General features: G+C 40.3%; 1 protein-coding gene across 1 annotated transcript in view; it reads right to left on the reverse strand.

Moving 5' to 3' along the window:
* Nucleotides 1–13,482, reverse strand: part of LOC119742595 (MAGUK p55 subfamily member 5-like) — a 45,368-nt gene that overhangs the window by 3,707 nt on the left and 28,179 nt on the right. Inside the window, exons 7-14 of the mRNA XM_038218704.1 lie at nt 12,621–12,767; nt 11,030–11,191; nt 10,394–10,477; nt 8,884–9,083; nt 8,455–8,573; nt 8,081–8,245; nt 6,307–6,509; nt 2,074–2,184 (exon numbers count right to left, since the gene is read on the reverse strand). Of these exons, the coding sequence (XP_038074632.1) occupies nt 2,074–2,184; nt 6,307–6,509; nt 8,081–8,245; nt 8,455–8,573; nt 8,884–9,083; nt 10,394–10,477; nt 11,030–11,191; nt 12,621–12,767 (1,191 nt within the window). The remainder of the gene's footprint in view (nt 1–2,073; nt 2,185–6,306; nt 6,510–8,080; nt 8,246–8,454; nt 8,574–8,883; nt 9,084–10,393; nt 10,478–11,029; nt 11,192–12,620; nt 12,768–13,482) is intronic.

A 13,482-nucleotide genomic window follows, 5' to 3' on the forward strand; every position in this document is an offset into this window, starting at 1 on the left:
GCTTGTTCCATTCAAAGAATATCACTTAAACACAATGACCCTAAAACCTCTTTCGTTCAAAAATGCGATTTCAAGAATCATCGTCACAATTGTCTTCAAGCATCACCTGCGATAAAACCTCAGTTTATAAGTTAACAATTTTCAACAAAGTCCTTTTGAAGGCTGGTCTTTTAATAAAAGTGGATTGTATAATTCATATTATTTAGCTAAGCAGGGTATAAAGATAGTGTACTACAGTTGTTGAAACAAGTATTCTGTGTCATTTTCTTTGTTGTTCCAAACAGTCAGAACACACAACTAGAGATCTATGTCTGTTTGCAACAGAACATAGGGCTTTTCCGCATTATGATTTTTTTTTTATCAATAATACCCATCCCTGACTATGCATGAACATAAAATCTGTCAAAGTTAGCCGAAAATCGGCTAAAACGGTCACTGTGGACATGATTTGACCTCAGCAACACGTGCGCTGCGGGCTGACTGACATACGATGTATGTGCGTATGTACAACGTACGTGCATGTGCTATACACATTGTGGAAGTCCTGTGCATGTTTTACAGCTCTCTACCGCAACTTGCGTAAGGGTGTTTTTTGCCGACGTCGCGTCAACTGTGTGAACAATTTGACAAGCTGGGAACTTGGCACTGTTGAGGCAAATATTTACGCTATCATTTAATGGGCAATTCAAGATTATATCTGTATTGATTGATTTGTTAGCAATTTTTGAAAAAGAAAAGGTCTTTTCAACGGAACTTCCGGTCTGATGACGTCATACGCCTAAAACTTCGCACACGTCTTAAGTGGGTCAAGATCATCATATACACCAATATTTAGGCGATTCTGACAAACTTCGCCACAGACATTTATTAAAAATACAATTTTGAAAATTTTCAACCTGTCGCTAGAGGGCGCTCGAAGATTACATGACGTCATCAGTAGATGATTTGAAGAATACTATCAGCCAAGAGACTAACACCGTTAAAAGCAAGTTTATATCTATTACCACTTTCAAATGATAAGCCACTTCCGGTTTTGGCCTTTTTCGACTGGAAGCAAGGGTCACGTGATTTCACGCACACTGAATGAAATAAAGACCTCAACCTATTCTACCACTTGCCGGCAACAAAATGCTGCGGACGCGTACGGTTGATTTCTTATGCATTTTTGATTATTAAAAGTGTCACAATTTAATTGCCTATAAATACACACCTGATGACGTCATCATGTACATCAGGTGTACACAAATTTCTGTGTACAAAGTCTATGGGAAAAATTAAATATTCAAAAATCTATAATAAATTAGTCAATGACGTCACCATGACGTCAATCTTCGGGACACATCTGTGCTATAGGGACTATGCTTATGCTAACTTTGAATGATGTATGACAAAGATTAATGCCAAAAGTGGCGTTGAGAAAAAACGTGCACAAAGTCTATGGGATTTAGGCGACAAAAAGAAGAAGCCAAAAAAAAAAAAAAAAAAAAAAAAAATGAGAACAAAAACAAAGGCTTTTCCGCAACTTTGCGGAAAAGCCAATAAAGTACTTTTTTTGGACGAAGGGGTTTTAGGGTGATTGTGTTTAAAAGGTGATATTCTTTGAAAGGATTGAGCAATTTCAGTATTTTTTTCATCTAAAAGTAGCTCATGAAATTGGCTTTCCAGTCTTCATTATTTTTGGTGCTACATATTTTTTAAATATGAAAAATATTTTTAGGGGGTTAGGGTTCCGCTTTTTTGGACACACCCTGTATGTACGTGAAATCTCTAAGGTGTCGACTCTTCATTCCCTCATGCAGAATACATTAAGATTATGTGTGCAGACGTTTTGAATGAATGTCCAAAACGAAATGAAGTGCTTAGTTATTGTGCATTACGATTTTGGGTGTATTGGCTTATTCACGCATCGGTTTTGAATACGAAAGCAAATATGCGAACCGCCGTACAAAACCTGTACAACATTTTGAGTTTTCTATAGGTCTGTGCACAAACATAGATGTGTCCAGCAGGCTACACTGTGTACTGTGCATTGACTCTCTAGTTATTAAATAAAGCTCTACGATCAGAACCAACCTTCAAGAGTTCTCCCGCTTCTGTTCTCTGTTGTCTGAGCCGGTCCAGAGACGGTGGGCAGACAAAGATGAAGTACGGCCTCAGGTCCGAATTCTTGAGGACTTTAAGTGACTGCAATACGAGGTCAAAGGTCATCAAGTTACAATTGGAAACGAAGTCAAGACCAAGTATGCATTGACCAAATATGGAAAAACATCACTGCAAACGACACACACATACTGATTAAAGGTAGCACTGCATAGCAATAGGCTGTGAAAATTTTCAGTGAGAAACTGCACTGCAAATGATGTTGACGTTTATGTTACATTTGGGAATGGGCATTGCATATGCAAATACATGAATGATTGACAATTCTAAAATGGTCAATTACAATTCTCTACATTGAACATTGAATGACATTGTATTTATTTCCAGAAAAAAATCCGTAGAACCACAGAGAGCTGGGGTGGTTTTAGGCAGTACAGGGAGTAATAGGCAGGGCGGTTCGGGCAGTAAAGGGATTAATGGGTTAAGTTATTGTAGGAAAATGTCCATTTGAGCAAAGGTACAAATTGGAACAACACAAAAAACCTTGGGAAATGGCTGCATCTTGGCATGCTGCTGTTTACATGAAGCTTGAATTTGCCAGCACAGATTAGCATTCCCGACATCATGCATTTAATGTTAAACTGCGCACGGTTACTTAAGATATGACATCGTCCCATCAATGGAAATTTTAAGTTTTCACTGTTTGGTTGAGCAGAGTCTTTCACCATTTGACGTCTAACTAAAAAAAAAAAATATTGGACTGAAACATTTTAAACCTTTGCTTTCAAACCAAGACTTTTTTTGGGACTCCTTTGTACCAGACAACTTTTGTGGTTGTTAGCATCCCTACACTTTTAGGACCCTAAACTAGTCCCTGCATTGCAGTGATGTAGTCAAGTCCATCACAAGGCCCTGCAAATCCTCACATGTCCATCACAAGTCCTCCAGTCCCACGTTAACTTACAAGCTATTCAAATGAACTTTGAGAAAGGCAGTATCTGCTGCTATGTACATCAGATTCGAACCAGCCAACCGATCCGCAAGCTCAGTGGTCGAGTGGTAAGACGTCTGCACTAGAAAACAGGAGGTCGTGGGTTCAAGTCCCACCTGAGTGATTTTTTCCCCCCAACTTTCACTCGGGAGGTAACACACTGAGCATACAGTGATTATACGTCGGTGAAGGGCAAAAACCTAATAATGATTCACATCACCCTGACGCAAATTCCATCTTATGAACAGTCTGTCTGTTGTCCTTGTTCATCCCCTGTTGCCTGTGACTGGACTTGTGATGCACTCGACTACAACGCTGCTGTATTGATGTTCAACCTTACAGTCTGAATGACTTGCCACAAATCTTATACAAATACAAAATGAGCAATCTACTTTGAGCACAGGCATGGAGCGTGAACAGCTAAATGACATTTCCATTCTTCAATGAAATGAAGAGAATTGACTTCAACTCGATGTTGGCAGTCTCCAAATTTGTCAAGTCCCTGAAGTGCTAGACCAAAGTCACGGATATCAAGTAAGTAATTTAGCTAGGGCTCGTACGAAAGTCAAAATGCAAGCAAAACACGTAAGTGGGGAAAAGCGCAACCTGGCATTGACATTTGACATCACCCACAACACGAGTTCTGGGTGATGTCTCCAACTTTTAAATTTGAAAACGTGTTGGCAATGGGATGACATATTGAAAAGCAGAGGGGTTGTGGGGGGGGGGGATTGGGTGAGGGGAGGGGTTGGGAGGGGGTTGGGAGGTGGAGGGGGTGGGGGAGGAGGGGTGGAGGGGATGGGGAGGGGGGTTGGAGGGGGAGGGGGGTTGGAGGGGGAGGGGGTTTGACAAAACATGATGATGGGGTGCATTCACAACATTTCTATGTACATTCTCAATTGACACGAACAACTGCGATTCAGGCTGCACCAGCAGTCTCTTATGTTTAATATATGTGACAAATTATGTGGCTTTAAGTACAGTGGAACACCACTATAACGAACATTTGGCTATAAGGAAATCCCCTTTGGTTCCCGAAATAGTAAATTCTATTATAATGCACAATCACTATGATGAACGACCACTATAAGGAACATTATTTATGGATCCCATAGTGTTTGTTATAGTGGCGTTCTACTGTATTGGCATAAGTATATTTTCTTTTTCTTTCTCTGTTTTTTAATTTTTTAATTTTGCTTTATTGTTTTGTTTGGTTAGATTTTGTATTGTTTACCGAATAAAGGGAATTTGCAAGGAAAAACTAAAAAGCACAGCAAACGTTTAAGAAATCTGTGGTCAGGACTGGACCATTCTACTTCTCGTGAAAACTGTAAATGGGCATTATCGCATTAACTACACATATTATGCACATTTTGTATCAACAAATAAGTCAATAATATAAATATCTAACAACTCAAAAAGTACAAGGAACATGCAACATTGGGTTCACAACTTTGTGCGTACAGCTATACTAATTTTGCACGGTATTACACAAGCACTGTCAGCAAAGATTGCATTTGCTGTACGTTTGACAGGAAATCTGAACGGCAGGACAAGGTTTCACAACGGCTCATGCATATGCAAATATGTAAAGGTGCAGTGACTATTATGCAAAGCAGGGCAAGCAGAGTATTAAATATTAATGAGCTCAAAACACACCCTCAAGAAGGCTCTGGCTTTTCGCATGCCATGCTTGAACTCTGCAGCCTAGAGTCGAGGATAAGATAAGAATCAACAGTGCAGGGTTAGTGGTATTATTGTCAACAGTAACCAAGCAGTTAACCCATTATGACTTTTACTACATCGTACTGCAATGTATTACAATGTATATACATCGTGCTACATTGCATTACATTGAATTTCTTCCCTGAAGAATCCATAAGAGCCTAGGTGGTTTTGTTGCGGTACAGTGAGTAATGGGTTAACTACAATGCTGGTTAGTTATCTGTTCGGATGGTGATGACTACATCTATCTCTGGTGACATTCAAAGAGTAAATAAGATCTATAGATATGTTGCATTTGGCAGCCATCTTGGATGTGCCTTCATTATTCTAATTCAGTAACAATGAATGCACATGTCTACCCATGTAAATCTCTGAGGAACAAAAGCATGCACCTCAAAGATGGCTGCAATGCAAAGGATCTATAGTGTTCAGGCAAGCAACTTGGAAGTACATAATGTAGCAAAATAAGAGGAAACTCTTTACCAGACTTTGTACAGTGTTTTTCAATTTTTAATGACATACATTTAAAGTGTGAAGTGAAAAATTAGGAAATCGGCTGATCCGAGGAGAATTTGCATGCCTGAGTGTTGTAGACTGTACATTCTAACCATTCCCTCCTTGTTTTCGCGTGAATTGGCCGTTTATTTCTCTCTCAATATTCTGTGAAAGGCTGTAAGGGAAATCTGGGCAAAAGGCAACAGCGCTGCAATAATGTCTGCAATCCTACAGGGTGGACTCGAACCCACAACCACATTATTTAAAATTTTGGTGATCCTGGTATTCCACTGGCAAACAAATATTAGTTCTTTTGAAAGTGTTAGTGCTTTTACCCAATCCCAAGAATGAGGTTAAATTATCCTCCAATGTATTGGTAGCTCAAACGAAAGTATTACTGTACTGAATAAGCCATTTGTGAGTCAAATTCCTTTTCTTCTTGTACACTTTGTGTATGGGTACACTATTACTTTTGACTCCGTGTCCAAGTACGCCCGCAACAGTTTCACAGGGACTCTTCAATGTACTATCGGTTAAACCTGACACTGATGCAAAGATGCCTCGGGACTTTGTGCACATTCAGAATAAAAGTATTTGTGCGTACTACATGCAAGAGGTGCACCAACTAGTATGTGTAGACTGCGTGTCCCTCCCACTTTCGCTTTCGAAAGTGTTCACAAAACACCCATCTACTGTTCGTACAAAGAGTACACATCACATGAATTGAGTAACGTGAGCCTAATGCCAGCAACCTCCACCTATGGAATGGTTTAGTGTTATTTCTGCTATTTCTCACCCATTGTAACAACAAATTTGTCTAGTGTTTAAAAAACAAACTTATTCAAATTTACCTTACAAAGAGCAAAGGTCAATAAATTCATACAAAACATGAAAACCATCAGAGACAACACTCCATTCCAAAAGACTCAGCTGTGCCTTTTGTGGAGTTAGGAAAGTTACGCCACCTAGCCTGGACTCACAAACTGCCAACCTACCTGGGGATGGAGATTTAACACGCATATCTTGCTCTCGTTCACCACGCCGCGTATGGCCTCCAGGCTGGTGCCGTAGATGTTCTTCTCGTACTCGCCGTGTTCCACAAACTTCTCGGTCTGGATGTCCTGCTCAAAGCGTTGCCTCGTGGTGAAGTAGTAATCCACGCCGTGGACCTCGTGGTCCTTCTTTGGTCTACTCGTGTCTGTGAGAAAAATTGACAAAACACAGAAAAGTCTTTCAAAGATGGCTCGCTGTACAGACTTGTAATATACAGGGTTCCTAGCACTCTATGAAACCAAAATTCCCTGCATTTTCCAAGATATTTCCCCGAGAACTTTTCAAAATTCCATGAGAAATATTATACCGGTAAATAATACACAGGCAACTTGTTGACAAGCGATGGCCTCCCTTCTCTCCTTATAGCCATCCTTTCCTCACCAAATTCCCCGAGTTTTCCCAGATATTTCCCCGAGAAATTTCCAAAATTCCATGAGAAATGTACTTCTGGTAACTTGTTGACAAGCGATGGCCTCCCTTCTCTCCTGGGAACACTAAGTATACTCCACAAAGTCTTCACATGGATATACAACCCCCCCCCCCTCCCCCAATGCTGTGTCCTTCCCACACTGTCTCTCATGGGCTGACCACACATTGCCTCCTGTTTCTGGTTAGACTCATTCCGAGACCCGTGATTGAATCCCGGACGGGTCCACTAGCGGATCGGGTCTTCAGTCCCTACCTGATTCCATGGGTTTTCCTTATAGGATATGGTACCCGTCACTGCGTAATGACCTGCCATATTGCAGTACATGGGCAAAGCAAATAGTTGAAGGGCTGGTTGATTTTTTTTTATTTTCAGGTGAACCTCAATCTGTAAATCCTGTTCTACCTTTCCCCACTTTGTATCAAAAGCAGCTTTAAAACCCGTTTTCATCCCGTTTTATTACTTGACTGCTGTAATATAATAGCGGGATTTTTAGATGCCATTTTCTCAAAAATTATTTGTACGACGTCAATTTAATTGGCAGTTACTGAACTCAGTACCTTTACCGTAAATGTTATACACCATTAGAAAGCTCTTGTTCTGCAGAATCCAGGAATACAAATATATCACTTCTCAAAAAGTCAGACTTTTTGCTCATTTTGTGGGGATGGGTCCCATAATTATTTGTCTTTTGAGTTTCGTTTCATCCTCTGTAAAAGAATATTTCTCCAGAGTCGTCTCTCAATGGGGTTTTTCAGGCTTGCGCGCCACAGTGCTATGGGCACTTTGGAGAAAAACTTGGTTTCATGATAAAAAATAAAGTAATAGTAAAACAAGACCCGGCAAGTCTAGTAAAGTTGGTCCCAGAGCACATGAAATTCCATTCAATAGGGCTCGCTCAATGACGGCCAACTCTGTAGGACAGCTGCAACTGCGTATTTTACGAAATCAAGCATGCATTGTGCAGTGTTGAAAATATTCCAAACATGCACGCTTGTTGCTCGAAATGTGTTTGAAATACGACATAGCCGATGCGCGGTATGCAATGTCGATGCACGTGGATGGTCTGTAGGAAATGACGTCATTTGAACGAGACGTATTCAATCAAGATGGCTATCCACTGGAAGTCTTGTCAAGCATCTGGTCTACAATGGGCCAGATTTAGCCCATTGATTGGTGTTACGGGGTAATCCTATACAATAGCACTGCCCGGCTCACAATTGACAGTTAGTCAGTGAGATAGCTACAAAGAGGACACTCTGGTACCAGCAATGATAATTAACACCTACGTGGTACAGCAGCTGCAAATCTGGCCTCCGACTCCAACAATCTCTGTCTGAGCTCGTGCCGTCCAACCTTCGGCGGCCCAATCAGTACCACAGGTCTCTTCTTATCGGGGTTGGGAACGTACAAACCCACTTCCTCGTAGGTCAGAATCTCATCGCTACTTTGATCTGAGGGAAGAAATCGGAAGACGGCAGGTGCTAAAATATATTTGCTTTTCATGCGTTTTGTTCATTTCCAGTAATAACACCACTCAAAATCCAAAGGAGAATGTTCAAAACCCAACCTGTTGAAGAATTTCTCAAAATTCAGAATTCTGGATCCCTAGCTCGACTTCATCTTGGTTTTAAAAACAAATTTTGGAAGAGCTGTGTTTTACCATTTCCATTTGCATTGTAGAGCTTTTTCTTTTTCTTCTTTTTCTTGGATCTGCCGCCACAGAAAAACTTCTTCTTGGGTTCCTCGTCATCGGGCATCGTCTGCTTCATGGCCTCTCGTCTGCCGAAGACAATTTAAGACACAGAATGGCGCTCAAAGGTATATACAAACATCGGTTAGTACGCAGAATGAACCGCCAGATTTAATGACACAAACCTTGCTGAAAGGGAATATAGGGCTGGTATCCAATATCCTGAGAAATATTATTCCGCCTTCAATCGTAACGTTCGGCAGAAAACAATCATTCAAGCGTGCACTTACGTCAATAACCTTCAATACACGTCAGTTCGTTGGTAACATTATGGCCCCCTCGTTTGTTCAAGAATAAGGCCGATATAGGTAACTGGCTTAAAGGTCAAAGGTCACTTACCGCTGTTGGAAGCTCCGGCTGGGAATCAGACCGGCCAGCGTTTGGTCCTCCTCCTCATCACGGTACGCCTGCCACCAGTTGGAGTCGTCCTGCGCTATGATGTGCAGAATGTCCCCCTTGTGGAAGGACAGGCCCAGCTCCCGGCACGGGATGTACATGTCGTCCTCGGGGTCGTAGTCAAAGTGCGCCCTCATGTGAATCTATGCAGAAAGACACACAAAACAAGTGAAATTACTTTTTTGAAAACAAATCAACCGATGGTAATGCAGTTAAAGATATAGTCCAGCTTTAGCTGTATATTCCGAGAACAACAGCATTGTAGGATCTCAATTTCAAATCAAAAGTTGCTGAATCATGTTTTGAATTGGGCCTGAATTCAGCGTCCGAGACACGTTCTCACCGAGCCGATTGCAGCTACGCGATGTCGCGCACTGATCCGACGAATTATAGCAACCGCGCAAATAACAAAACGAACTACTAATTTAAATTTCCTACGGTGCGTCTTAAGAAGCGCCGAATAACAAAACGAACTACTAATTTAAATTTCCTACGGTGCGTCTTAAGAAGCACCGTTGGAAAGGCCTTCTTTCCTTGATTACTTCAAAATGACAGCTTGCCAGAAAGAATAATTTCACAGGGAGTTTAGTCCCCTTACTTTCTTTCAACCAAGTATGTTTTTCAACAATAATAACGCCAAGTTACTTTTCGGATAGCTGCAAATGATGGACTATAGCTTTAAGCAACCATAGCAAAATAAATTTGAATCACCTAGTTTGTACTGCAATTAGAAAATAGCAGGCAGGAGATTGATAATTGAATCTGTTATCTTTCTGTACATTCGAAGAAATAAATGAACCAAAATGTGCCTTGACAAAATGCTGCCGCAAAGGTTTTACTTTTTGCTTTTTGTCTTTTGGTACCTTTGCTTGCTTAAATGTTTTATTGCAGATCTAACTACAATTAGGAAAAAACATAATAATGGATTCTGGTTCTTGCTCTGATGGTTACTGCGCAAACACCTCCCAAGTGGTTATCTGGCACAGGTCGGAGTGGTTGGCGCAGTGAACTAAATCTTAAAGTGGGCCTTGTTTAACTAAGCCGAGGAGATCTAGGTGCTCAATTCCCTCTTTTAAAAGCTTCGGGAGCAGAGCAAATGTTGTTTCAAAGCAGAGAAAAAAAATTCAAATCATTCCACAAACTTTCACTTCAATATTCAACCAATATACATGTAAGAGATGGACTTCATATGCAACCAATCCTGACAATTGTTTTTACCCATGTAGTTCATGTCAATATGTGTAAGACCGTCAGCTCAGCCGGGTGCTATGACACTCAAGAGCAGGGCATGCTATTTATAATGCATTATTAAAACAAAAACGTCCTTGAGCCTCATTTGTTTTTTGATCCAGTCCCATATGGGCAAAGTGTATTGGTCTACCTCCCCCCCCCTCCAGGAACCAAGGTTGGACAATCTCAGTTGGACTGATGAAATTGCTTCCTTAGTACTTACCAGGGCATTGTCTTTGGGCTGTTGCCTGACGTTAGGCTGCTTGGTAGGCACTATGAGGAATGTAAGTGTTCCTGAGAGATTACTCTGGACAAGACAAAAAAGGGGAAACATCTGTTAACGCGAAAACCAAAGCACTAAGTTAAACCGATGAAACAGATGAAAATATTCAGTGTGAAAAATATGCTAGTGCTATTCACACACTGTCACAGAACTGATAGAAAAACTTGAATTTTGACAAACTGTCACTCACTGTCACTTCTCAGACGGTAAAAAAGAAAACTTTTGAATGCCAATTGTGGGGAATTTTTGAAATGAAAACCAGGCTACATGGAAAACCAAAACAGATTTTATGTCTATCGGCATTTTACAATTGTAAATTCTTTATAGCCGCACTGTGCGAACTTGTCGCTTGCTGCATTGACGAACCAATGTGGTAGTGTTATTGTGAACACCTTTATGAACGATTTGAACAGCAAATTCTGGAACATGAATTTTGGGGGTTGGGTTTCTTTCGCGGGTACCCAGGTACGCATGTTTTACCCGTGTTTGTTCCTAAACCCGTAAATGCACACCACTACTGTTCATGTACGATCACAAAAAAACAGTGTTTGGCTCTTATTTGGGAGTATCCCTCACCATGACATCACAGATTTCGTTGACCGATTTGCCTCGGACGTCCTGCCCGTTTATTTCTAGTATCTCGTCCCCTTCATGCAGCATTCCGCTCCGTTCAGCCATGCCGCCCTTGATGATCCGACCGATGATAATAGCATCTCCATCGTTCAGAATCGTTGCTCCCTGTCACAAAAACAAAAACTTACATTCAGTCACGTGTTAAGACGTTTCCTTGTAACCAAGCGTTTGCCTTGCAATGGCTGTTAACCCTTTAGTCACTGTATCACCCCAATCCGCCCTGCCTACTACTCCCTGTATTGACCGAAACCATCCGAGCACTCAATGGTTCTATGGATCCTTCAGTGAAAAGATACAATGTTATACAATGTAGTACATGTCCTAATGGTTATCATCTTGTACCTCATCCATGCTGTATATACACAATACTAGCACAAGTGCATTAAGAAGCCATGTACTTTCAAGTCATTGTCATTTACAAAACCGGGAATCATAACATCTATATAACAAAATGTCAAACAGCAGAGTTGTTTTCCCCAGTGTGAAAATGGATACTGTTTGACAGCATCCACATGAATTGGATGAAATACAAGTGATGAAAACCAAAAAAGGTTTTTCTTAAAGTCAAAGTGGAATGATTTTTCTCTCAAGTTTGGGTCTTTTGTATTATACAACCCCCCGACTAAATCCCCGTGATCTGATTGGTTGGTTGTTGATCACATGTCATTAAATTATTTGTCCCAACCAATGGTCCCAGCCACACCCAAAAAACAGAAGTTCCATTCCAAGTTGAAAAGAAATTCCACTCCACAGTAAATAAACTTCCATTGCACGGTCACACAATTACCAATCAGATGACGAGGATTTATTGAGGCGTTGTATAAAACAAATAATGAATGTTTCAAATTCATGCAATGGAAAGAATTATTTCATTTGGTGACAGATGGAATGTTTGCCTCAGCTTTGCCTCGTGGAATGGAAGATTCCATCTGTCGCCTCATTAAATTATTCTTACCATTGCACTAATAATAGTTATAAACATTTGTGATGACATCAAGCTAAATGAGTCGTTTGTCGGCCCTTATCACTTTTTTTTAAACATTTTTGAATAGAGCTATCTTTCAGTTTATATTGGTGAAAAGCCCATGTGAATACGACCTTCCGTTCATAAGTTATGGGACTTAGAACACAGGCAGATCAGAAAGAAGAAAACAGAGAAATCAAACCGAGAAATCAACGGTTCAAAATTGAAGTGTTTATTAAGCAACAATAAACATGGTTTATTTCAAGTTATTGAATAGTAACTCCTTGGCAAAAATGTCACATTTTAACTACTTTATGGTGACTTTTTCTCGAAAAAAAAAATAGTTGACATGAAAGAGGAAATATGTAGCCTTCCAATTTTACCAAAAAATCAATTTTGAAATGTCCACCCCTACTGACCTATTATGGGCTTTATCTTAAAATCATAATTGCTGACAAACGACTGATTTAGCTTGATCGCATCATATTTGGATACTAGACATAAGAAACTCAGAACACAGAACTTAGGATCGATAACACAAAATAGAGAATCTTTTGTCTTTAAGCCTACCAGAGGTTCGTTGGACTTGTCAATCCGGACTATTTTGACGGAGTCCTCCTCTACCATGTCGCTATCGTGGTCTTGTTCCTGGTCTTCAGGTCCAAGCATCAACGTGGGATCCCTGGAAGCGATCTTGTCATGGGCTGACAACAAGGCCTGTAGATCATCACCAAGAACAAATACGCGTTAGGTAATAAACTGGGCTCCGTAATAAAAAGAAAACTGATCAATAAAAAAAAATAATACTTATCAGAGAGAAAAGTGACTCTGTTATGCTGTGACAGAACTCCCAGTTGTCACTTCTTGATCTGATAATAGCGGTTTACTCTCTGTACCATGAAAGTCAAATTGTGACTTGCCAAATACATTAACATTCCAATGCAGTTAGCAAAATTCAATAATGTATTCTACATTCACACCGATGTGACAGCTTGAAAGGGTTCAAGGTGGTTGTTTTTCCAGAGTGGAAAATATTATTGGTTGAAATGCAAAGAAGAAAAAAGGAAAACCTTATGAGCAGCATTCCAAGCTCACAATCTTCATTAGAATACCAAGGGCAAAGATGCTGAAGAAAACGGGCCAAAGGGCTGTACCAAATATCTGAATAGCAAGATTTTTTATTTAAATGTTTTAAAAAAACGGTTTGAGGTCTCAAGGAGAAAAACAGCCACAATGTTCTGTTGCGTTGTTTATTGTTGTCAAATGCCACACATTTGTTGGAATCCATGAGGAATATTAGCTCAAATTTCTTCGTTAAAATTAGTCTTTAAAATCGGTCAAATATCAGCCATTCCGCTGTCTCTTCTTCAGATTAGTTTAATAAGATCTTTGTCAATTTCTGACAACTGCAGGAGCATGTAAATCCAAATTG

This window comes from Patiria miniata, unplaced genomic scaffold (genome assembly GCF_015706575.1).
Source record: "Patiria miniata isolate m_02_andy unplaced genomic scaffold, ASM1570657v1 HiC_scaffold_6, whole genome shotgun sequence".
NCBI lineage: Eukaryota > Metazoa > Echinodermata > Asteroidea > Valvatida > Asterinidae > Patiria > Patiria miniata.